The 26,915-nt window shown below is 44.6% G+C and overlaps 1 protein-coding gene across 1 annotated transcript in view; it reads left to right on the top strand.

Annotated features, from left to right (window-relative positions):
- The window catches only part of sema3d (sema domain, immunoglobulin domain (Ig), short basic domain, secreted, (semaphorin) 3D), a 71,468-nt gene that overhangs the window by 39,465 nt on the left and 5,088 nt on the right, over positions 1–26,915 (top strand). The window contains exons 14-17 of the mRNA XM_036976064.1: positions 98–139; positions 2,707–2,864; positions 10,763–10,827; positions 10,959–11,098. Of these exons, the coding sequence (XP_036831959.1) occupies positions 98–139; positions 2,707–2,864; positions 10,763–10,827; positions 10,959–11,098 (405 nt within the window). The remainder of the gene's footprint in view (positions 1–97; positions 140–2,706; positions 2,865–10,762; positions 10,828–10,958; positions 11,099–26,915) is intronic.

Consider the following 26,915-nt stretch of genomic DNA (forward strand, 5'->3'; position numbering starts at 1 on the left):
TGGTTTTTCCCAAGCAGAACTAATTAGCTAACTGTATTAAAGTATGAATCTGTGTGTATGTGTGTGTAGTGGAGATAATGGTTACTTTCTCCTCCAGACACCCACTCCAATCCTGAGTATGGAGATCTCTTCTAAACAGGTAAGAACACCCCTCTTCTCTATCCTTCCTTTCCATCTCCACCCTCCGTAATTGTATCATATAGCTACAGTATAGTGCTTTTGGAAAGTATTCACATCCCTTGACTTTCCCCATGTTGTTACTTTCCAGCCTTATTCTAAAATGTATGAAATTGTTTTTTTTCTCTCATCAATCTACACACAGTACCCCATAATGACAAAGCAAAAGCAGGTTTTTAGACATTTTTGCAAATTTATACATTTTTTAAAACTGAAATATTACATTTACATAAGTATTTACTTTGTTGAAGCGCCTTTGGCAGCGATTAGAGCATCAAGTCTTCTTGGGTATGACGCTACAGGCTTTGCACACCTGTATTTGGGGCTCCCGAGTGGCGCAGTTGTCTAAGACACTGCATCTCAGTGCAAGAGGTGTCACTGCAGTACCTGGTTTGAATCCAGGCTGCATCACATCCGGCTGTGATTGGGAGTCCCATAAGGATGCGCAAAATTGGATCAGTGTCGTCCGGGTTTGCCGGGGTAGGCTGTCATTGAGTTTCTCCCGTTCTTCTCTGCAGATCCTCTCAAGCTCTGTCAGGTTGGATGAGGAGCGTCACTGCACAGCTATTTTCAGGTCTCCCCAGAGATGTTCGATCGGATTCAAGTCCGGGCTCTGGCTGGGCCACTCAAGGATAATCAAAGACTTGTCCCAAAGCCACTCCTGCGTTGTCTTGGCTTTGTGCTTAGGGTCGTTGTCCTGTTGGAAGATAAACCTTCGCCCCAGTCTGAGGTCCTGAGCAGGTTTTCATCAAGGATCTCTCTGTACTTTGCTCCGATCATCTTTCCCTTGATCCTGAATAGTTTCCCAGTCCCTGCTGCTGACAAACATCCCCACAGCATGATGCTGCCACCACTGTGCTTCAAGTAGGGATGGTGCCAGGTTTCCTTCAGAAGTGACACTTGGCATTCAGGTCAAATAGTCCAATTTTGGTTTCATCAGACCAGAGAATCTTGTTTCTCAGGGTCTGAGAGTCCTTTAGGCAAACTCCAAACGGGCTGTCATGTGCCTTAACCTAGGAGTGGCTTCTGTCTGTCCACTCTAACATAAAGGCCTGATTAGTGGGGTGCTCCAGATATGGTTGTCCTTCTGGAAGATTCTCCCATCTCTACAGAGGAACTCTGAAGCTCTGTCAGAGTGACCATCGGGTTCTTGGTCACCTCGCCGACCAAGGCCCTTCTCTCCCGATTGTTCATTTAGTCTTGGTGGTTCAAACCTTCTTCCATTTAAGAATGATGGAGGCCACTGTTTTCTTGGGGACCTTCAATGCTGCAGACATTTTTTGATACCTTCCCCAGTTCTGTGCCTCGACTCAATCCTGTCTCGGAGCTCTACAGACAATTCCTTCAACCTCATTGCTTGGGTTTTGCTCTGACATGCACTACCAACTGTGGGACCTTATATAGACAGGTGTGTGCCTTTCCAAATAATGTCCAATCAGTTGAATTTACCACAGGTGTACTCCAATCAAATTGTAGAAACAAATCAAAGGATGATCAATGAAAACAGGATGCACCTGAATTTTTGAGTCTCATAGTAAAGTGTCTGAATTCTTATGTAAGTAAGTTATTTTTGGTTTTAATTTTTAAGAAATTAGCAAAAAAATCTAAAAACTGTTTTCGCTTTGTCATTGTGCTATATTGCGTGTATAGATTGATGAGGATTTTTTTAAAATTTAATACATTTTAGAATTAGGCTGTTACCAACAAAATGTGGAAAAAGGAAATGGGTCTGAATACTTTTCGAATGCACTGTAAATCAGGCTCAATGCCATTAGCGGCATTGTCCAGAGCCACCTTCCCACTCGTTTTCCCTTCTATCCCCCTTCTCCCTCCCCCTCTCTTTTCCTCCCTCGTTATCTGAGGGTACGGGATGTCAGCAGACCCTTCAACTCCAATCACAGATTCCCTTCATCTGCCAAAGTGTGTGTGTGTGTGTGTGGGTGTGGGGGGGATGGGGGGGTGTTTTCATCCCAGCCCAGCCCCCAGTGTTATCCATGTTTCCCTTCAGAATTTGTTTTGAAATCCCTGGTTCAGACGAGTCCCGACAGATCCATACAAAACATTCTCTCTCGCTCTCGCTCTCGCTCTCTCTCTCTCTCTCTCTCTCTCTCTCTCTCTCTCTCTCTCTCTCTCTCTCTCTCTCGTGCTCTCTCTCTCTCTCTCTCTCTCTCGCTTTTTTTTCTCTCTCGCTCTCATGTGTTGTTGAAGGTTTTGTTGTTTAAACAAGCTTTAGAGTTAGGGGGTTTGACTTCCAGTAATAATAATTGGAAGTTAGAACTCTGAGGATACTGTACTATATACCACTGGACATGTAGGTGTACTAAAACACACATGTGCACTCAAATGGACACACACACACTTTCCAAAACATAGATCAGAAAAACAGATCTCTTGTCCCACAATGAACCATAGTATAGTGTAAACAACAACATATACTGTAACAAGGTGATTAGTTGATTAGTTGAAAAAAGTGGCCTAGACTGTACCCTTCTCTGAAGTTGTTTGTTCTCTCCATCTCTGTCTCCATAGCAACAGCTATACGTGGGTTCGGGGGCGGGGCTAGCCCAGGTGTCACTGAGCAGATGTCACCTGTATGGTCAGGTGTGTGCAGAGTGCTGCCTTGCCAGAGACCCCTACTGTGCCTGGGACGGACACACCTGCTCACGGTACATCCCTGCATCCAAGAGGTAGAGTATACACACACACACACACACACACACACACACAACACACACACACACAAACACACACATCACATCACTGCTGGCCTGGGACATTGTCTGCTGCCTCCGTTTGGGATGGCTCAATGTTTTGGACAAAAACGGCCGAATGTAACTAAGGCTGTTAGACGGATGTCATGTCATTGGAGGAGTGGGTGAGTGACTGACTTTTTCCCCTCATATCAGTTTTCGGTGTCTATACACATCTAGAGATGCAGGTATCATTTGGTTAGCTAGAAAGAACTTGAACAATTGTTATCCAGTTATCATATTGATTGCGTTCGCACATTCACTGGCTATCTTCTCTGATTTCAGAGCACTCTCGTCTGATTGTTCCAGAGCGCAGAGTAACTGATGAATTTACGAACGCGTAGCACCCACAGAATATGACCGGCCAGTGGCAGTAAACGTAGGCTACTTAACCTCTCTGGGATCGTTCAGGACGCTAGCGCCCCACCTCGACAACAGCCAGTGAAATTGCAGGGTGCCAAATTCAAAACAACATAAATCTCATAATTTAAATTCCTCAACCATGCAAGTATTTTACACCATTTTAAAGATACACTTCTCGATAATCCAACCACAGTGTCCGATTTCAAAAGTCTTTTCGGCGAAAGCAGAACATACAGTGCCTTGCGAAAGTATTCGGCCCCCTTGAACTTTGCGACCTTTTGCCACATTTCAGGCTTCAAACATAAAGATATAAAACTGTATTTTTTTGTGAAGAATCAACAACAAGTGGGACACAATCATGAAGTGAACAACATTTATTGGATATTTCAAACTTTTTTAACAAATCAAAAACTGAAAAATTGGGCGTGCAAAATTATTCAGCCCCCTTAAGTTAATACTTTGTAGCGCCACCTTTTGCTGCGATTACAGCTGTAAGTCGCTTGGGGTATGTCTCTATCAGTTTTGCACATCGAGAGACTGACATTTTTTCCCATTCCTCCTTGCAAAACAGCTCGAGCTCAGTGAGGTTGGATGGAGAGCATTTGTGAACAGCACTTTTCAGTTCTTTCCACAGATTCTCGATTGGATTCAGGTCTGGACTTTGACTTGGCCATTTTAACACCTGGATATGTTTATTTTTGAATCATTCCATTGTAGATTTTGCTTTATGTTTTGGATCATTGTCTTGTTGGAAGACAAATCTCCGTCCCAGTCTCAGGTCTTTTGCAGACTCCATCAGGTTTTCTTCCAAAATGGTCCTGTATTTGGCTCCATCCATCTTCCCATCAATTTTAACCATCTTCCCTGTCCCTGCTGAAGAAAAGCAGGCCCAAACCATGATGCTGCCACCACCATGTTTGACAGTGGGGATGGTGTGTTCAGCTGTGTTGCTTTTACGCCAAACATAACGTTTTGCATTGTTGCCAAAAAGTTCAATTTTGGTTTCATCTGACCAGAGCACCTTCTTCCACATGTTTGGTGTGTCTCCCAGGTGGCTTGTGGCAAACTTTAAACGACACTTTTTATGGATATCTTTAAGAAATGGCTTTCTTCTTGCCACTCTTCCATAAAGGCCAGATTTGTGCAATATACGACTGATTGTTGTCCTATGGACAGAGTCTCCCACCTCAGCTGTAGATCTCTGCAGTTCATCCAGAGTGATCATGGGCCTCTTGGCTGCATCTCTGATCAGTCTTCTCCTTGTATGAGCTGAAAGTTTAGAGGGACGGCCAGGTCTTGGTAGATTTGCAGTGGTCTGATACTCCTTCCATTTCAATATTATCGCTTGCACAGTGCTCCTTGGGATGTTTAAAGCTTGGGAAATCTTTTTGTATCCAAATCCGGCTTTAAACTTCTTCACAACAGTATCTCGGACCTGCCTGGTGTGTTCCTTGTTCTTCATGATGCTCTCTGCGCTTTTAACGGACCTCTGAGACTATCACAGTGCGGGCACATATATACGGAGACTTGATTACACACAGGTGGATTGTATTTATCATCATTAGTCATTTAGGTCAACATTGGATCATTCAGAGATCCTCACTGAACTTCTGGAGAGAGTTTGCTGCACTGAAAGTAAAGGGGCTGAATAATTTTGCACGCCCAATTTTTCAGTTTTTGATTTGTTAAAAAAGTTTGAAATATCCAATAAATGTCGTTCCACTTCATGATTGTGTCCCACTTGTTGTTGATTCTTCACAAAAAAATACAGTTTTATATCTTTATGTTTGAAGCCTGGAATGTGGCAAAAGTTCGCAAAGTTCAAGGGGGCCGAATACTTTCGCAAGGCACTGTATCATTATGTTAGGTCAGCAACTAGTCACAGAAAGCTTTCAGCCATTTTCCAACCAAAGAAAGGTGTCACAAAAAGCAGAAATATAGATAAAATGAATCACTAACCTTTGACGATCTTCATCAGATAACACTCCCAGGACTCAATGTTACACAATACATGTATTTTTTGTTCGATCAAGTTCATATTTATATCCCAAAAAATTGCAGAGCCTCATCAAATAACAGAAATACTCATCATAAACTTTGATGAAAGATACATGTTTTACATATAATTAAAGATAAACTTGTTCTTAATGCAACCGCTGTGTCAGATTTCAAAAAAGCTTTACGGCAAAAGCACAATATTCAATAATCTGAGAACAGCATTCAGCCACAAAACAAGGCCAAACAGTTACCCGCCAAGTTGTGGAGTCAACAAAAGTCATAAATAGCATTATAAATCTTCACTTACCTTTGCTGATCTTCGTCGGAATGCACTCCCAGGACTCCCATTTCCACAAGAAATGTTTGTGTTGTTCGATTACGTCCATATTTATGTCCAAATACCTCCGTTTTGTTCACGCGTTTAGTTTACTATTCCAAAGGCACAATGCGCGAGCGCAAAATCCAGACGAAAAGTCAAGAGTTTCATTACAGTTTGTAGAAACATGTCAAACGATGTTTACAATCAATCCTTAGGGTCTTTTATAATAAATCTTCAATAATATTCCAACCGGACAATAGCGTATTCATTACAGAGGAAAAAGAAGGAACGGCGCGCCCGCGTGCCCGCGCAGTAAACAACTGATTGGCCTCAGCCTAGTCCACTTGTTGAATCAGCTCTTATTCGACACCCTTCCACAATAGAAGCCTCAAACAACTTTCTAAAGACTGTTTACATCTGCTGGAAGCCTTGGGAATAGCAATCTGGCCCCATAGACACAGCATATTGGATAATGAAACTACAAACCTCAGATTTCAAGACTTCCTTGTTGGATTTGTCTCAGGTTTTCGCCTGCCATTTCGCCTGAGTTCTGTTATACTCACAGACATCATTCAAACAGTTTTAGAAACTTCAGAGTGTTTCTATCCAATACTACTAATAATATGCATATATTAGCATCTGGGACAGAGTAGCAGGTAGTTTACTCTGGGCATCTTATTCATCCAAGCTACTCAATACTGCCCCCCTGTCACCAAGAAGTTAAGTAATAGTTAGTCAGGAATGCTCTAGATAACATGTAAACAGCCGACCAGCTCTGCTGGGTTAGTAAAATGGTCAGTGTAAGGTGTTCTCTCATCTGTGTCTAGAAGTTGCTAGCTAGCAAGCTAGCCAAATTTAGCTAGTTAGCTTTGGGTGCTTGGTTGGGACAAGCATTCATTGTTGGCAGATAAGCTGCAGAAGAATAAGTAGGCTACAATTCCCCATCGTTTATTAGTGTAATTTTGATAGGAAACTAACTGAAAAAGTTTGAATGGGTTTATCTAATGCTCTTTCGTTAGATTTTAGCTCATGGCTCGCATTAGTTGTTGATATTTTTGTTGTTGATGTGCATAACTGACCAATAGGACTCCCAAGTGGTATTTACATATTTGCAGAAATCCATTCAGGTGTATTTTGTGGCTTTAGGCAAATGCGTTCTAATGATCTAATGTCGAGCTGTTGCAACTGCATGTAAACACACAGTCCAGTTCAAAGTGAATGATGGCAGGCCTGTGTTGCAAATAAAAGCTTACTGTAGCTCTGTGGAGACTGGTCCTACATGAGAAAGATGTTTTTGTTTGGCCACACTCCCACTCTATATTGCTATAGAATTTTCACAAATGCCATAGTATACGTAATTCCCAAACATTCTAAGAATTTATGAAAATGTGAAAATGTCCATATTTAAGTGCTCACTTGTCATATTTTTTTTAACGTGATATATTCTTCCTGGGGGTGTATATGAACAGATTTGTATAAGATTTCATGTTGCTAAATGCTGTCAGTTCCACTTTAAATATTTTGTCTTGCCCATTCACCCTCTGAATGGCACGCATACACAATCCATGCCTCAATTGTCTCAAGGATTAAAAATCCTTCTTTAACCTGTCTCCTTCCCTTCATCTACACTGATTGAATTGGATTTAACAAGTGACATCAATAAGGGATTAAAGCTTTCACCTGGATTCATCTTGTTAGTCTATGGAAAGAGAAGGTGTTCTTAATGTTTTGTACACTCAGTGTACATACATCCACATTTCTCCAGGTGTAGAAAATGTCCCATATTCTCTGTATATTAATATAACATTTTGTAGCCTGAAGAACAAATAATGTATATAGGAGCATATACAACAGCTGTGCCACATTGCTATTGTTTTCGTCTAAGGTATCTGAACCATAGCAGGCCTCAGGATCAATAGATTACCCCTTCGTTATCCATGAAATGAGGTAAATTTGTCATTTACTCTGACATGTTCATCTTTCACTGTCAGATCAGGTATGTGAAGACGTCCACAAGCATGATTTAATGAACCTGAAGAAGAGAGAAAGTTTATATCCTACCTGACCTTGCCCTATTTTTGTCCCAATTCAGGGCTCTAGGGACTGTCATAGAGTGTTCAGATATTTTCACTATTTTTTCTTTTCGTGGGCTTTTGTTTCTTCAGCGTTTCTCTGTGCCACATGGGTGTTCACTTACCTCTTTCGCTCTCTCTTAAGGCAGAAGCATTGATTAGAAACTCTTTGATGTGCTAATGATTAATGTTACTGTTACTCTCCGTTGTCTTCTTTTTGTGTGTGTGTGTGTGTGTGTGTGTGCATCCATGATAAATAGCCTAGTCAGACTATAGCAGTGGCCTAGTCAGACTATATAAACTCAGCCAAAAAAAAAGTCCTCTCACTGTCAAATGCGTACATTTTTCAGCAAACTTAACATGTGTAATTATTTGTATGAACATAACAAGATTCAACAACTGAGACATAAACTGAACAAGTTCCACAGACATGTGATTAACAGAAATTGAATAATGTGTCCCTGAACAAGAGGGGGGGGGGGGGGGGTGAAAATCAAAAGTAACAGTCAGTATCTGGTGTGGCCACCAGCTGCATTAAGAGCTGCAGTGCATCTCCTCCTTATGGACTGCACCAGATTTGCCCGTTCTTGCTGTGAGATGTTATCCCACTCTTCCACCAAGGCACCTGCAAGTTCCCGGACATTTCTGGGGGGAATGGCCCTAGCCCTCACCCTCCGATCAGGTCCCAGACAATCTCAATGGGATTGAGATCCGGGCTCTTCACTGGCCATGGCAGAACACTGACATTCCTGTCTTACAGGAAATCATGCACAGAACAAGCAGTATGGCTGGTGGCATTGTCATGCTGGAGGGTCATGTCAGGATGAGGGAGGAAGATGTCTTCCCTGTAATGGACAGCATTGAGATTGCCTGCAATGACAACAGGCTCTGTCCGATGATGCTGTGACACACCGCCCCAGACCATGACGGACCCTCCACCTCCAAATCAATACCGCTCCAGAGTACAGCCCTCGGTGTAACGCTCATTCCTTCAATGATAAACACGAATCTGATTATCACCCCTGGTGAGACAAAACAGGCGACTTGTCAGTGAAGAGCAATTTTTGCCAGTCCTGTCTGGTCCAGCGACGGTGGGTTTGTGCCAATAGGCGACGTTGTTGCCGGTGATGTCTGGTAAGGACCTGCCTTACAACAGGCCTACAAGCCCTCAGTCCAGCCTCTCATCCTATTGTGGACAGTCTGAGAACTGATGGAGGGATCGTGCGTTCCTGGTGTAACTCGGACAGTTGTTGTTGCCATCCTGGACTTGTCCCCCAGGTGTGATGCTCGGATGTACCAATCCTGTGCAGGTGTTGTTACATGTGGTCTGCCACTGCGATGATGATCAGCTGTCCATCCTGTCTCCCTGTAGCACTGTCATTGGCGTCTAACAGTGCGGACATGGCAATGTATTGCCCTGGCCACATCTGCAATCCTCATGCCTCCTTGCAGCATGCCTAAGGCACATTCACACAGATGAGCAGGAACTCTGGGCATCTTTATTTCGGTGTTTTTCAGAGTCAGTAGAAAGGCCTCTTTAGTGTCCTAAGTTTTCATAACTGTGACCTTAATTACCTATCGTCTGTAAGCTGTTAGTGTCTTAACGACTGTTCCACAGGTGCATGTTCATGAATTGTTTATGGTTCATTGAACAAGCATGGGAAACAGTGTTTAAACCCTTTACAATTAAGATCTGGGAAGTTATTGGGATTTTTACGATTTATCTTTGAAAGACATGGTCCTGAAAAAGGGACATTTCTTTTTTTGATGAGTTTAGTTTGGGGTCACACCATTGCATGATGTGGGAGTAAGGGTCATGTTATTACATTGTGGGATAGTGGGAATCCTGGTTGGTGCCTGTTGGGACTTTGAAAACTGATCTGAGGACATGAAGGCAGCAGAATACAAAACTCTACACATCACCTAAATCTATGACGGATAGAGAGAGATGGTGAGAGAGGGGGAGGCATATAGCTGGAGAGCAAAAGAGACACAACGATATAGGGAGGCATATAGCTGAAGTTTAAGCTCAATATATAGAATGTATGTGGTTGACTGTGTAAACATCCATAGATCCATCCATAGCTTTTTCACGCCCTGACATTAGAGCTTTTTATGTCTCTATTTTGGTTTGGTCAGGGTGTGATTTGGGTGGGCATTCTATGTTCTTTTTTCTATGTTTTTGTATTTCTTTGTTTTGGCCGGGTATGGTTCTCAATCAGGGACAGCGGTCTATCATTGTCTCTGATTGGGAACCATATTTAGGGAGGTTTTGCCCACATCGGTTTTGTGGGTAGTTGTTTTCTGTATGGTTTAGTTTCCTTACAGAACTGTTCATTTACCTCTATGTTCTTTTTGTTCAAGTGTTCTGATTTAATAAAATATCATGAACACGTACCATGCTGCGCTTTGGTCCAGTCATTTACAGAAAGAGGATCGCTACAGCGTTGGGACGATAACCGAAAGGTTGCTGGATCAAATCCCCGAGCTGACAACGTAGAAATCTGTCGTTATGCCCCTGAGCAAGACAGTTAACCCACTGTTCCCCGTGCGCCAAAGACATGGATGTTGATTAAGGCAGCACCTCTCTGATTCAGAGGGGTTGGGTTAAATACGGACGACACATTTCAGTTGAAGGCATTCAGTATAACTGTCTAGGTATTCCCCTTTCCCTATTGTATTCAGTGTGTTATCCGTTTGTGGCTGTCAGTATGTTGGGTTCAGTGTGTTGTCCATATTTGGTTGTTGTCAGTATGTTAGACATATTTAACAGGGTTATCAGGACAGACAGATCAGCTTAAATCCTAGCCTGAAGTAACTCCTGTTACCTGTAATACAAACTCAGGACATACATACACACACACGCCATAGGAACCATTTTGTGTGTGCGTTTGAAAGAGTAAAATGTTGCCCCTGGTCTTGCTGTAGGCTAACTACTATGAACTCGCCTCACACTGAAGAATGTATGTATGGAGCCAAATATTGTCTTGACAGCAGGACGTGACCTTATTACCTTTATTGACCTTTCACCCCTGACCCTGTGGCGTGTGTGTGTGTTTTATGTATGCGTTTTGGGTTGACAGGAGAGCTAGGAGACAAGACATTAAACATGGAGACCCATCCAGCCAGTGTTGGGACACAGATGACAGTAAGTGATAAAACAAGACTTAAATGCTTCCCTGACCTGATACAGTACCTTCTCGCGTGTGTACGTGTGCATTCGTGTTGCTCAGACAATCATGATATTAACACTACATGGATTAATTTCTGTGTTCTCAGCTCTGCGTGGAGGCAGGGTGGAAGAGAGGATCATGTTTGGGGTGGAGAATAACTCAACCTTCCTGGAGTGTCTCCCCAAATCACAACAGGCCACAATACGCTGGTTCATACACAGACCTGGAGCTGAACACAGAGAGGAGGTGAGCCAGCACTCACACAAGCACATACACAAGCACTCACACACGCATGCACACACACAGGGATTCAAATTTTTCTGCAATATTCACCATTTTGATCTCAAAATAGACTATCCACATGAATCGTGTACACAGTAAATGTTGCAACAACAAATCAAAACACTTCAAGAGTTCATTTTAACGCTACCTCAGATAACATATGGTCCTACTCTACAGAGTTTAAAAATGACTCTGATTATAGTGTTACATTTTGAGTGTTATTGTAATACTTCGTAGTAAAAAAAAATAACACTGCTTTACATTTGCCAGTGTTACTCAAATTTACCACTATGGTGTAATTAACCCTCAGTGTTATTTATATTCAACACTAGTGTTAATCTAGAGTTAACTACTATTTGTGTTATGCAAAAACACTGTTACAGTGAGTGATTTTGGCTGTTTTAACACTATATGGTGTAAAGCGTATTTAGCATATTTCCCATTGTGCGTTTTCTTTTCGAGTGAATTGTAAGGTTACCACTCATGACTGTACTTGTTAGTGACAGAGACATGGTTGTTGAATTGGTCTCCATTTTAAAGGTCTGTGCCTTTCACCAAATTATTACCAAGGCAAATGTTATCATATCTTATTTTATTTTGTTGTTGCTCTAGTTTTAACAGTGGTGTTAGGAACATCCTGGTTTATACGAATAACGCAAATCAAATGATACTGACTGACAAAGTGTAATTCCTTTTGGAATCCAGCCAGAGTTTTTATTCACCCCTCTACCTGCATTCAGAATGACTACCATTATTAGGCACTCAGGTTAAGTAGACGACCTAAACAATTTAAACCGGAGCAACCATTTCAGTAACGGATGCAATAATTGTCTCTAACTGATTGGATTTGTTTAGAAAAATATATGTTATTTATCTTTGTGTAGCATAAGATTAATCATTCAATCAATGTACATGTAAAAAAACACATATATTAAAATCCCACCCCCCCAGAAAAAGAAAGAATATATTAAAATCCCCCCCCCCCCCCCCCCCCAAAAAAAAAAGAATACCTTCAAAGCATGCTGGGAAATATGGTAATGATGGGTTTGGTTTTGATGGGACTGTTTTACTCTCCACAGTGTAAAACAATAACTCTGGTTATTTTACAACACTTAGTGTTACTTTCACACTAACAGTGTGAATTTAACTCCTGAAACAACACTAGACATTTTAGACAAAAAAAATCAACACTGGCCAATTTGCTGTGTAGATCCGAAGTTTCATATCGAAATCATTGGCTGAGCGAGCGTCTGGACTGAGCACCGAAGGTTAAATGTATGTACTTGTTATAAAAGTAGTGAAATTGCACCTTCTCATAATTCATGAAAAGAATGCGTCAGTGATTTGTATTTCCTGCAACTTTCTAAAGAATAACGTCTGTTTCTGTGCACCTGTGTGTTGTAGTGTAGCCAATTAGCATGCTTAAATAGTCATTTCTAAAGGCTTTCCCAATAAACTTTCCAAATTAAATGTTGATTGCAATGTAGGCCTACCTGGCAGAATGATATCATAATGATTTGTATCAATTGGGTGGGTATTTGTTTAGCAAACTCTCTCGTCACATTAAACACCACTACAAGAACCCCTACAGAAACACAGCTAACGAAACACAATGTTGGTGTGCAATTTCATTAAAAGCAACTACTCCCCCCCCTTTTAATTTATTCAAGTGGTCTCCTGATGTGGAAAGAGGTCTCCTGATGTGGTTGAAGCATTGTTGTGGACATAGAACTTCCAATTGTCTTGATTTTCTATTTTAAAAAGTGTGATTTTGAGAGTGAAAACCTGAAAAAAAGATTTTATGGTATCCTCCCCCTGAGCACAGACATCAATTCAACGTCTATTCCACGTTGGTGCAACCTAATTTAGTTGAAATTACATGGAAACAACGTTGATTCAGTGTGCCCCCAGTGGACTATGTATTTCTGTCTGGGAGACTGAGATTTTCATTACATGTCATGATAAACCTTGAACACAGACCAAAGAGCCCAACTCTCTCTGGAACTATTTTATCTGTCTATTGTGGTTTGGAAAGTTAGGAGTATTGAGATTAATCAAATGTGTGTTATGTTCTTATTCCCTGAAAATAGACACATTTTTTCTTGCACTTCACACCGTGCTTCTGTGCGGAAATGTTTTTCTCGCCTTTTTTGGGTCCTCACCCGTTTGCCTCTCTGAGCACACACACAGCTTGTGGAGAGGGGTCAGGTCAGGAAAGAAGTCAATCTTGTGTTATCAGAGGCTTACAGTACTGGCAGTGCTACAGAGGTTCGGTGTAAGTCATCATGTCCCATGGCTGAAAAACAGACATTTTAACTGCTTTAAGTGGTACATCATGTGCCCTTACATGACAGCAAAACAACACAACCAACCAAAACAACCTGGAGTGGTGCTTCCATGTTCTAGATCAGCAATCTTTGCAAGAAAAATAATAATTTGCAGAGAGAAAAACATTACAATGTTATAACTCATGTCATGCAATTTCCAACATTATAGGGTGGAGAGAAATGTTTTTAAGCAAATTTTCTGCAATTCTACATAACATGACTTATGCCATGTTCATATTTTAGCCAATTAGCAGACACTCTTATCCAGAGTGACTTACAGCAGCAATAGAGTACCACGGTATGAGTCATAATACCCATAAAACCTACTGGTCAAACAGGGAAATTGTTCCAATCATTTATTTTTCCACCATAAATTTTTCCCATAGGGGATTTTAGAAACACTTCAAATAAGGGCTTTGTTTTCATGTAGGCTTACCCTGACGAGACTTTTGAATCGAGACAAAGGTAAGAATCTTTGGATTAACTATCTAATGTTAGTTAAATGAAGTAATAAATAAATTGGCAACATTTCTTTAAATGGACAATTCTGTCAACTGTCTTGTGCATGTTTTAAATTGACAATACCTGTTAGCAAAGGTGTCAGTTAGAGATGACGTGCGGGAACTTGCAGGGATTTTTAGTTTGTGTGATGTCTACTTTGATTCTAATTAGCATTTTAGAATCTGAGAGTAAATAGAGCTGAATATATTGATAAAAGTCAACTTGTCCGAGAGAGATATACATGCTTATCAAAATGTCATGCCAGGGTGAGCCTACAAGAAACACTTATTTTAAAAGTTCCTAAAATCCCCTATGGAGAGAATTAATGGTGGAGAAACAATTGGAACCGTTGCCCTGTTTGACCGCAAGGTTTTATGACACCTCTGCTGTGGGTCTCTACTAGGGTTAAGTATCTCGCTCAAAGGCACACCGGCAGATTTTGCACTTAGTCTGCTAAGAGATTTATGAATTACAGAAAATATACACATCAAAATATAAATTCAAAAAAAAATTGAAGCGTGTGTACCAGAGTGCACTGAGATCACTGTTGCATTCAGACCGGAAGCGGAGCTTGTTTCTAACTCTAGCAGTATGATTGGTTGACTTTGAACTGCCAGAATTACTGTAGGAAGGGAAGGAGGAGAAAGAGAAGGATGAGAGGAAGAGGTAGGGAGAAGGGTACACTCTTAGTACCAAGGGTACCAAAAGGGGTCTTTGTGGAAGGGTATGATTCTACCAAGAACCGGGGTCTTTGTAAGGCAAAGGGTTCTAACTAGATCCTTTAACATCATAAGAACCATTTTTGGAAGAAAGGGTTCTTTGATGATTCTTTAGACGGCAAGAATGATTCTTAGGAAAGCAAGAATTATTCATTGAAAGACAAGGGTTCTACAAAGAACCATATATAACATTTCCCAGCATGCTCTATTGCAAGGGAGATTTTCATAATTTTATGTTTTACTGTAATATGTATTTTTACATTAATTGGTTGATACATTTTATGCTACACAAAGATAAATAACATTCCGTTTTCTAAACTAATCCAATCTGTTAGTTATTAGATTTACTGCACCCCTCACTGAGATGGTTGTTCCAGTTTAGATGATCGAGGCAGTTTCAGTAGTCAGTCTTCCCTAGCCTGGCAGTATGCTGGTTGTGGGTGATTAACAATGCCTCTTGTTGGCTATCCTACCTCTGTCTTTAAACCAATAGGAAATACACATCACTTTGCAAACCACCATATTGTGACTTACAGGACAGATGTGGCCTGTAAACCAGGAGATTCCTAACAACCCTGTGTTAGGTTATAACTAGGCACTAGAAGAAAGGCATTATAGACAGTGCATTTGGAAAGTATTCAGACCATTAACTTTTTCCACATTTTGTTATGCTACACCCTTATTCTAAAATGCATTAAACTACAAGCTCAAGTACATCCTGTTTCCATTTATCATACTTGAGGTGTGTTTTCAACTTGATTGGAGTCCACCTGTGGTAAATGAATCTATAATCGCTGCCAAATTATAAAATCGCTGCCAAATTATATTATAAATTAGCAAACATATCTAAAAAACTGTTTTTTCTTGATGAGGAAATAAAGTAATTGAATACATTTTAGAATAAGGCTGTAACGTAACAAAACATGGAAAAAGTCAAGGGGTCTGAATACTTTCCCAATGCACTGTAGGTAATGTATTGGCATAATTACATTTTAAAGCCTAATAAGGCTGGTATAAATCTTTGTAAAGGGTTCTAGGAAGAACCCCCCAACAATCATAGGGTTCTTGATAGAACCCTTCATAGATTGTTTTAGGCAGTACCCTTCATAGAAGGTTCTAGGTAGAACCATATACAGGAGGTTCTTTGAAGAACACTACATAGAGGGTTCTATTTAAAGGGTTCTACCCAGCACCGAAAAGTTTTACCCTGTTGGGACAAACTGATGAACCCTGTATGGTTCAGCTGAGAACCTTTTTGGAGTATCAGTGGTGTAAAGTACTTCAGTAAAAATACTTCAAAGTACTACTTAAGTTGTTTTTTGGGGTATCTGTACTTTACTATTCATATTTTTTTTACAACTTTTACTTTTGCTCCCACTACATTCCTAAAGAAAATAATGTACTTTTTACTCCATACATTTTCCCTGACACCCAAAAGTACTCGTTACATTTTCAATGCTTAACAGGACAGGTCCAATTAACACACTTATCAAAATAACATCCCTGGTCATCCCTATCGCCTCTGATCTGGCAGATTCACTAAACACAAATGCTTCATTTGTAAACTATGTCTGAGTGTTGGAGTGTGCCCTTGACTATCTGTAAGTAAATAAATAAAAACCATACATTTGTGCCGTTTGGCACTTATGTATATTTTTGCAATTACATCTACTTTTGATACTTAAGTATATTTTAAACCGAATACTTTTAGACTTTTACTCAAGTAGTATTTTACTGGGTGACTTTCACTTTTACTTAAGTCATTTTCTATGAGTGTATCTTTACTTGTACTTAAGTATGACAATTTGGGTACTTGTTCCACCACTGTGTCATATGTAACAGTATATGCATCAGGTCTTCTCCTTGTTTGATGTTCGATGAGTAACCTTGTCTAAGACCTCTCCTCTGTAGAGCAGAGAGCCGATGACCAGGGTCAAACACTAGTAACTTCAAGATGGAGATGATAATGATAGTTGTGCAAAAACACAGCCCATACAAATATCCATATTTTTTCTCTCCCTTTCTCATGCTCTTCTCCTCTTCCTCCTGCCACCTCATATCTTCTCTTCTCTCCCTGAACTCACGGATCGTTATGAGGAAATAGAACCTTCCGGGAACCCTTTCTCTGTTAGACAGGTGGTGATTGACTGAGACCAGACACTGGAAGAGCGAGAGAGAGCAAGAAACAGAAAGAGAGATGGAGATAGAGGACAGGGTTTTATTTGTGTTTTACATGAAATAGGATGTATTTGAGGAGGCGTGAAGAAAAGAGAGAGAGAGAAAAGAAAAGAGAGATGGCGAGATACATGTGTTTGTGTTAGAGTAGTGGGTCTGGGAGGTGAGGAATCGAGAGAGGGACAGGGAGAGGGTGGGGGTGTTTTGGTAAGGAAAGGGGAGCAGAGCAACTCATTGAAGTTGACACTCATCCACTTAACCAGATGACAGAGACTGGCCTAATCAACACCTTCAGTTATTACACCTATCATTCTCTTCTCATCTCCCCTCGCCTTCCTCCTCCATCCTCTCTTCTCCCCTTGTTTTACTTCTCCTCATGTCCCGTCTTCCCTGTCACCTCAACCTTTTACCCCAGACCTTCCCTGCTTTCTTTATTGGCCATGTGTGATGTGAGTGTGTATGATTCTGAGTGTGTGAGTGTACATATGCATGTGTTTATGTGTGCCTCTACAGGGGAAACCATAACCCTGTCCTCCCCAGGCAGGGCCATGTGTTTGTGGGTTAGCAACACAATGGGAAGGAGGTTGCCGACAGAGATGGCCGCCTCGCTTCGTGTTCCTAAGAAACTATGCAGTATTTCGTTTTTTTTTCTTAAGTTGTATTCCATACAGTCGGGAGGAACTATTGGATATAAGAGCAACGTCAACTCACCATCATTACGACCAGGAATACTACTTTCCCGAAGCGGATCCTCTGTTTTGCCCACCACCCAGGACAATGGATCGGATCCCAGCCGGCGCACCAAAACAAAGACGCCGTAAAAGGGGCAGACGAAGCGATCTTCTGGTCAGGCTCCGGAGACGGGCGCATCGCACACGGCTCCCGAGCATACTACTCGCCAATGTCCAGTCTCTTGACAACAAGGTAGATGAAATCCGAGCAAGGGTAGCATTCCAGAGAGACATAAGAGACTGTAACATTCTTTGCTTCACGGAAACATGGCTCACTCGAGACACGCTATCGGAGTCGGTACAGCCACCTGGTTTCTTCACGCATCGCGCTGACAGAAACAAGCATCTTTCTGGTAAGAAGAGGGGCAGGAGGGTATACCTTATGATTAACGAGACATGGTGTGATCATAACAACATACATTAACTCAAGACCTTCTGTTCACCTGATTTAGAATTCCTCCCAATCAAATGTCTACCAAGAGAATTCTCTTCAATTATAATCACAGCCGCATATATTCCCCCTCAAGCAGACACATAGATGGCCCTGAACGAACTTCATTTGACTCTATGTAAACTGGAAATCACATATCCCGAGGCTGCAGCTGGCATTGTAGCTGGGGATTTTAACAAGGCTAATCTGAAAACAAGACTCCCTAAATTCTATCAGCATATAGATTGTGCTACCAGGGCTGGCAAAACCCTGGAACATTGTTATTCTAACTTCCGCAACGCATATAAGGCCCTCCCCCGCCCTCCTTTCGGAAAAGCTGACCACGACTCCATTTTGTTGCTCTCTGCCTATAGACAAAGACTAAAACAGGAAGCTTCCGCGCTCAGATCTGTTCAACGCTGGTCCGACCAATCTGATTCCACACTTCAAGATTGCTTTGATCACGTGGACTGGGATATGTTCCGCATTGCGTCAAACAACAACATTGACGAATACGCTGAATCGGTGAGCGAGTTTATTAGCAAGTGCATCAGCGATGTCGTACCCACAGCATCTATTAAAACATTCCCAAACCAGAAACCGTGGATCGATGGCAGCATAAAACCACTGCTTTTAATCAGGTCAAGGTGACCGGAAACATGACTGAATACAAACAGTGTAGCTAATCCCTCCGCAAGACAATCAAACAAGCTAAGCGTCAGTATAGAGATAAAGTAGAGTCTCAATTCAACGGCTCAGACACAAGATATGTGGAAGGGTCTACAGTCAATCACGGATTACAAAAAGAAAATCAGCCCCGTCGCGGACCAGGATGTCTTGCTACCAGACAGACTAAACAACTTCTTTGCTCGCTTTGAGGAAAATACAGTGCCACTGACATGGCCCGCTACCAAAACCTGCGGACTCTCTTTCACTGCAGCTGACTTGAGTAAAACATTTAAACGTGTTAACCCTCGCAGGGCTGCAGGCCCAGAGGGCATCCCCAGCCGCGTCCTCAGAGCATGCGCAGACCAGCTGGCTGGTGTGTTTATGGACATATTCAATTAATCCTTATCCCAGTATGCTGTTCCCACATGCTTCAAGAGGGCCACCATTGTTCCTGTTCCCAAGAAAGCTAAGGTAACTGAGCTAAACGACTACTAGCACTCATGAAGTGCTTTAAGAGACTAGTCAAGGACCATATCACCTCCACCCTACCTGACACCCTAGACCCACTCCAATTTGCTTACCGCCCCAATAGGTCCACAAACGACGCAATCACAACCACACTGCACACTGCCCTAACCCATCTGGACAAGAGAAATACCTATGTGAGAATGTTGTTCATCGACCACAGCTCAGCATTTAACACCATAGTACCCTCCAAACTCGTCATCAAGCTTGAGACCCTGGGTCTCGACCACACCCTGATCAACTGGGTACTGGACTTCCTGACGGACTGCACCCAGGTGGTGAGGGTAGGTAACAACATCTCCACCCCGCTGATCCTCAACACTGGGGCCCCATAAGGGTGCGTTCTGAGCCCTCTCCTGTACTCCCTGTCAACCCACGACTGCGTGGCCATTCACGCCTCCAACTCAATCATCAAGTTTGCAAACGACACTACAGTGGTAGGTTTGATTACCAACAACAACGAGACGTCCTACAGGGAGGAGGTGAGGGCCATCGGGGTGTGGTGTCAGGAAAATAACCTTACACTCAACGTCAACAAAACAAAGGAGATGATCGTGGACTTCAGGAAACAGCAGAGGGAGCACCCCCCTATCCACATCGACGGGACAGTAGTGGAGAGGGTAGTAAGTTTTAAGTTCCTCGGCGTACACATCACGGACAAACTGAATTGGTCCACCGACACAGACAGCGTGGTGAAGAAGGCGCAGCAGCGCCTCTTCAACCTCAGGATGCTGAAGAAATTTGGCTTGTCACCAAAAGCACTCACAAACTTTTACAAATGCTCAATCGAGAGCATCCTGTCGGGCTGTATCACTGCCTGGTGCGGCAAATGCTCCGCCCACAACCGTAAGGCTCTCCAGATGGTTGTGAGGTCTGCACAATGCATCACCGGGGGCAAACTACCTGCCCTCCAGGACACCTACACCACCCGATGTCACAGGAAGGCCATAAAGATCATCAAGGACAACAACCACCCGAGCCACTGCCTGTTTACCCCGCTATCATCCAGAAGGCGAGGTCAGTACAGGTGCATCAAAGCAGGGACCGAGAGACTGAAATTTAGGAGCACAAGAAAATATAGATTTTTTTTAATGGCTTGAGATACAGCTTATAATGGGCCTAGGGTATATTCCTTCTTGTCACGCCCTGGCCTTAGTTATCTTTGTTTTCTTTATTATTTTTGTTTAGGCCAGGGTGTGACATGGGTGATTTATTGTGTTTCATCTTGTCTAGGGGTTTATTAGATTAATCGGGTTGTGTTCAGTTTAGTTGTCTAGGTAAGTCTATGGTTGCTTAGAGTGGTTCTCAATCAGAGGCGGGTGTTTATCATTGTCTCTGATTGGGAACCATATTTAGGCAGCCATATTCTTTGGGTATTTTGTGGGTGATTGTTTCCTGTGTCAGTGTTTGTGCCACACGGGACTGTTTCGGGTTTTCACGTTTCTTGTTTTGTAGTTGTGTTCATGTTGAGATTTTCTTATTAAAAGAACCATGGACACTTACCACTCCGCATATTGGTCCTCCGATCCTTCTCGCCTCTCCACTTCAGATGAAGAGGAGGAAAACCGTGACAGAATCACCCACCACAACAGGACCAAGCGGCGTGGTGACAGGCAGCGCCAGCAGGAGCAGCGCAATCAGGACTTCTGGACGTGGGAGGAAATCCTCGACGGGAGAGGACCCTGGGCAAAGCCAGGGGCGTGTCGCCGCCCCAAGGTGCAGCAGGAGAAACGGCAGCAGGAGCAGCGCAAGGAGGAATGGACATGGGAGGACGAGTTGGACAGTGATTGTCCCTGGACACAGCCGGGGGAATATCGCCGCCCCAAGGCAGAGCTGGAGGCAGCCAAAGCGGAGAGGCGGCGGTTTGAAGAGGCAGCACGGAAGCAGGGCTGGAAACCCGAGGGTCAGCCCCAAAAATGTATTGGGGGTGGCACACAGGAAGTATGGCAAAGCCAGGTAGGAGACCTGCGCCAACTTCCTGTGCTTACCGGAGAGCGAGAGAGACCGGGCAGGCACCGTGTTATGCTGTGGAGCGCACGGTGTCCCGAGTGCGGGTGCATAGCCCGGTGCGGTGCATACCAGCTCCTCGCATCGGCCGGGCTAGAGTGGGCATCGAGCCGAGTGGTATGAAGCCGGCTCTACGCATCTGGTCTCCAGTGCGTCTCCTTGGGCCGGTGTACATGGCACCAGCCTTACTCATGTTGTCCCCGGTTCGCCTGCACAGCCCAGTGAAGGCTATTCCACCTCGCGGCACTGGCAGGGCGACCGGGAGCATTCAACCAGGTAAGGTTGGGCAGGCTCGGTGCTCAAGAGCTCCAGTGCGCCTGCACGGTCCGGTCTATCCAGTGCCACCTACATGCACCAGCCCTCCGGTGGCAGCCCCCCGCACCAGGCTTCCTGTGCGTGTCCAGAGCCCAGTACTCCCTGTTCCTCCTCCCCGCACTCGCCCTGAGGTGCGTGTCCTCGGCCCAGTACCACCAGCGCCGGCACCACGCACCAGGCCTACAGTGCGCCCCGTCTGTCCAGAGCTGCTAGAGTCTGCCGTCTGTCCAGAGCTGCTAGAGTCTGCCGTCTGTCCAGAGCTGCTAGAGTCTGCCGTCTGTCCAGAGCTGCTAGAGTCTGCCGTCTGTCCAGAGCTGCTAGAGTCTGCCGTCTGTCCAGAGCTGCTAGAGTCTCCCGTCTGTCCAGAGCTGCTAGAGTCTCCCGTCTGTCCAGAGCTGCTAGAGTCTCCCGTCTGTCCAGAGCTGCTAGAGTCTGCCGTCTGTCCAGAGCTGCTAGAGTCTGTCGTCTGTCCAGAGCTGCTAGAGTCTGCCGTCTGTCCAGAGCTGCTAGAGTCTGCCGTCTGTCCAGAGCTGCTAGAGTCTCCCGTATGTCCAGATCTGCTAGAGTCTCCCGTCTGTCCAGATCTGCTAGAGTCTCCCGTCTGTCCAGATCTGCTAGAGTCTCCCGTCTGTCCAGAGCTGCTAGAGTCTCCAGTCTGCAAGGAGCCGCCAGTCAGCCAGGATCCTCCCGAGCCGCCAGTCAGCCAGGATCCTCCCGAGCCGCCAGTCAGCCAGGATCTTCCAGAGCCGCCAGTCAGCCAGGATCTTCCAGAGCCGCCAGTCAGCCAGGATCTTCCAGAGCCGCCAGTCAGCCAGGATCTTCCAGAGCCGCCAGTCAGCCAGGATCCGCCAGAGCCGCCAGTCAACCAGGATCCGCCAGAGCCGCCAGTCAGCCAGGATCCGCCAGAGCCGCCAGTCAGCCAGGATCCGCCAGAGCCGCCAGTCAGCCAGGATCCGCCAGAGCCGCCAGTCAGCCAGGATCCGCCATTCAGCCAGGATATGCCAGAGCCACCATTCAGCCAGAAGCTGCCAGAGCCGTCAACCAGCCTGAGCTACCTCTCAGTCCTGAGCTACCTCAGTCCGGAGCTGCCCCTTAGTCCAGTGGGGCCATTTGGTAGGGTTGCCAATCCTAGGTCGGCGGCGAGGGTCGCCGTTCCTAGGATGCTACAAAAACGGACTAAGACTATGGTGGAGTGGGGTCCACGTCCCGCGCCAGAGCCGCCACCGTGGACAGACGCCCACCCGGACCCTCCACTATGGGTTTAGGTGTGCGGCCAGGAGTCCGCATCTTTGGGGGGGGGGTACTGTCACGCCCTGGCCTTATTTATCTTTGTTTTCTTTATTATTTTGGTTAAGCCAGGGTGTGACATGGGTTATTGTGTTTCATCTTGTCTAGGGGTTTATTAGATTAATGGGGTTGTGTTCAGTTTAGTTGTCTAGGTAAGTCTATGGTTGCCTAGAGTGGTTCTCAATCAGAGGCAGGTGTTTATTGTTGTCTCTGATTGGGAACCATATTTAGGCAGCCATATTCTTTGGGTATTTTATGGGTGATTGTTTCCTGTGTCAGTGTTTGTGCCACACGGGACTGTTTCGGGTTTTCACGTTTCTTGTTTTGTAGTTGTGTTCATGTTTAGATTTTCTTATTAAAAGAACCATGGACACTTACCACACCGCATATTGGTCCTCCGATCCTTCTCGCCTCTCCTCTTCAGATGAAGAGGAGGAAAACCGTGACACTTCTAGCTACTTTTGAAGCACATGTTGTGCCCTAGAAACTAATATGTAACACTGTTAGTTTATTATAAAACTAAGATGTTGACACAAATACCTGTTATTGAAATTAGTCATTTGTGGAATATTAGGTTTCTGCATTGTGTAAAAGCACACTTTTCCTATTGAGATGCATTACATTGAACATTGTATTTTTAAAAATGTCAGATTTGTGATGACGACATGCAAGAGATCTATTATTCATTCATTGCTATGAACATTGATCTCCTGAGTAAGCTATCCCCTTTCCTTACTTTCTGTGCCCCCAAATGTTTGGATGTACTGGTAAAATCCCCAGGTTGTCAGCTAGCTAGCCAATGAGGTAACATGAGTGTGTAAACAAATGGGCAAGTCGTTTTAGAACGGCCCACGACATGTTTTATGAATGTGGGTGTTTTCACACCTACTCAATCCAGGGTTTTTCTTTATTTTTACTATTTTCTACATTGTAGAATAATAGTGAAGACATCAAAACTATGAAATAACAAATATGGAATCATGTAGTAACCAAAAGAGTGTTAAACAAATCTAAATATATTGTATATTTGAGATTCTTCAAAGTAGCCACCCTTTGCCTTGATGTACTGTAGTCTGTAGTCCTGTTTAAAATCCCGGATCTCAGTCCTCTTTAAAAGTGAACTCTGGGATTTAAAAAAGCGAAGTAACTCAGTTATCTTTGTTTTCACACTGCCCTTGCCTTTTACTGAGGACTGATTCCAAGAACACAGGATGAGATGTTACTATCCTTTGTGCATGCACTTCCAAGAGTTCATGAACAGTGAGCCTGGTGTAATTTGGGGAGCACATCGTCAGTAGTGTACCTTTTGGTTCCTAGGGTGTTTCGGCCTTTCACACTATACACCCTCCCCAAAGGCGGCCAGCGAAAGGGTGATCAATCCTACGCTTGCGTCCCATTCCCAATTAGTCATAGGAGTTGCCTTGTTGTTGATACCCAACATCCCATGGGACTATGCATGGCAGGGGCGTCCTCCTCCCTGAGTCAAGCATTGTTGACCGCATACCTCCTGGCCCTCTCACTTCGGGGCCCAGCTGGGGTCTTTCCTCTTCATCCAGAGCCACTGACTGCTGCCTTCTGCCGCCTCCGATACAGCTTTGATTGCCGAACGCTGGCTCTGGCCCTTAATTCCCAGGTCTCTAAGCAGTCTGGTTGTAGATGTTGCCACAAAACCTCTGCAGCCTACCTCCACTGGTCGGACTTCTGTGTTCCAGCCATGATGCCAGGCTTCGGCAGCTAGATCGGCATAGCGCAGATGTTTTCGCTCATAAGCCTCATCTACTGAGTCCTCCCAGGGTACTGTGAGCTCAATGATGAAGACCTTCTTGAGCGAACGGGACCAGAGCACCATGTCAAGTCTTAGGGTGGTGGTTGCGATCTCCGGAGGAAACACAAGTTGCCGGCCATTGTCAGCTAGCATTTTCCAGTCGCGGGCCAAGCGCAGCTGGTCTCGCTCTAATGGTGTAGAGCCGCTCTTCGGTGGTTTAGCCCCTTCGCGGACAAAGTTTGTCCGTAAGGGGTGTGATGCTGCTGGGGGTGGTAGGGAGTTGGTGGCAGCTCGCTTGTCCTCCAGGGCGGACGCAAGGTTTTTAAGGACTGGGTTGTGACGCCAAGTGTAGCGTCCTTGGGTGAGGCTTGTTTTACACCCTGTGAGAATGTGCCTGAGATTGGCTGGCATGGAACAGAGGGCACAGTCCGGATCTTCACCATACCATTGGTGAAGATTAACTGGTGTTGGAAGGACGTCATATGTTGCTCTGATGGAAAAGCTCAACCGCCTCGCTTCCATGGCGGCCCACAGATCCTTCCAGCTGATCTTCCTCTTCTCCACACTGTTCCATCGAGTCCACTGTCCCTGTTTGGAAAGAGAGAGTGCCTTGGCCCACCTTGCAGCCTCTTCCTGATGGCGTACTTCCTGCACTACCATCTTCCGCCGCTCTGGTGCAGTGGCCTTACTCCAAGCAGCACGGCTAGTTAGCCCAAGGCCTCCTCTCCCTTGCTGAACATGACCCACAATGTCAGCATGTCTGAGGGCTGCTGTTGCCTCCTGGACTGCTTTTCCTGGCCTCCATTTGCGCCCAGTTGCCAAGGTCAGCGCGTTGTTGCTCACCACTGGGTCTCGAGATTCACTCAGTGTCATCTGGAGCCTGGTTTTTGCACACTTGAATTCCTCTGTTAGACTGGTGAGGGGCAGCTTGAGGACACCATCTTCATAGAGGCCTATGGTGGTAAGGCATCGTGGAACTCCGAGCCACTTCTTTAAGTAGCCTGCGACTCCTCTTTCCATCTTCTCCACTGTTGAGATTGGAACCTCATACACTGCTATGTGCCACAACACCCTGGGTAGGAGACCAAACTGCAGACACCAGGCCTTTAACTTTCCAGGTAGCTGGGTGTTGTCGATGGACTGTAGGCTACTACTGATCTCTTTGCGCAGCTGTTGCACCTGGTCTTTGTCCTTCAGGCTTGCATCATACCACCTTCCAAGGCGTTTTACCGGCTGCCCAGACACTGTTGGGATTTGGTCATCTCCGATGAAGAATTTCAGGTCAGAGAGTACTCCCTTCACAATCGAGATGCTGCGTGACTTGGATGGTTTAATCTTCATATGGGCCCAGCTGATGTTCTCCTCAAGTTTTCTGAGCAGTCTCCTGGTGCATGGGACAGTGGTGGTCAATGTTGTAATGTCGTCCATGTAGGCTCTGAGTGGAGGGAGGTGGAAACCAGAGTCGACTCGCTGTCCACCAGCAACCCATTTTGAGGATCTGATGATAACCTCCATTGCCATTATGAATGCCAACGGAGAAATGGTACATCCCGCCATTATACCTACATTCAGGCACTGCCATGAGGTGATGAACTCTGAGGTGGTGAAGCAGAACTGCAGATCCTGGAAGTACGACTTCACCAGGGTTGTGATGGTGTCAGGTATGTGGGAAAATCTGAAGGCAGACCACAGAAGTTCATGGGGCACAGAGTCAAATGCATTGGCGAGGTCGAGGAAGACTACATGGAGGTCCCTTTTCTCCACCTTGGCCATTTGACTCTGGTGCCAGATCATGCTGGAATGTTCCAAGCAGCCAGAGAACCCTGATATTCCTGCCTTCTGTACAGATGTATCGACGTACGCATTCCTTTGCAGGTACTCGGCCATCCTCTGGGCAATGACCCTAAAGAAGATTTTACCCTCGACATTCAGTAAGGAGATTCGGCGGAATTGGCTGATGTTCACTGCATCCTTCTCCTTAGGGATCAGGACCCCGCCTGCCCTACGCCACACTTTGGGTATTATCTTTTTTTGCCAAGCTGTTCTCATAAGCCTCCAGAGGAACCTCAGGACGTCTGGTGCGTTCTTATACACTTTGTACAGGACTCCATTTGGCCCCGGGGCTGATGCTGTTCTTGCCCGTCGAACTGTGTTTTCCACCTCTTTCCATGTCGGAGGGCTGGTCTCAATATGATGTTCCGGGGGTTCAATGGGTGGGATATCTGATGGGATGGCCAGATGTTCATGTCGCTTTGAGTCAAAGTTTGTTGTTCTCAGGTGCTCCTCTAGGTCTTTCTTTGTTGTTTTTAGAGCTCCACTTTTTTCCTTCG

The sequence above is a fragment of the Oncorhynchus mykiss genome, chromosome 1 (genome assembly GCF_013265735.2).
Source record: "Oncorhynchus mykiss isolate Arlee chromosome 1, USDA_OmykA_1.1, whole genome shotgun sequence".
In the NCBI taxonomy this organism is placed as follows: domain Eukaryota; kingdom Metazoa; phylum Chordata; class Actinopteri; order Salmoniformes; family Salmonidae; genus Oncorhynchus; species Oncorhynchus mykiss.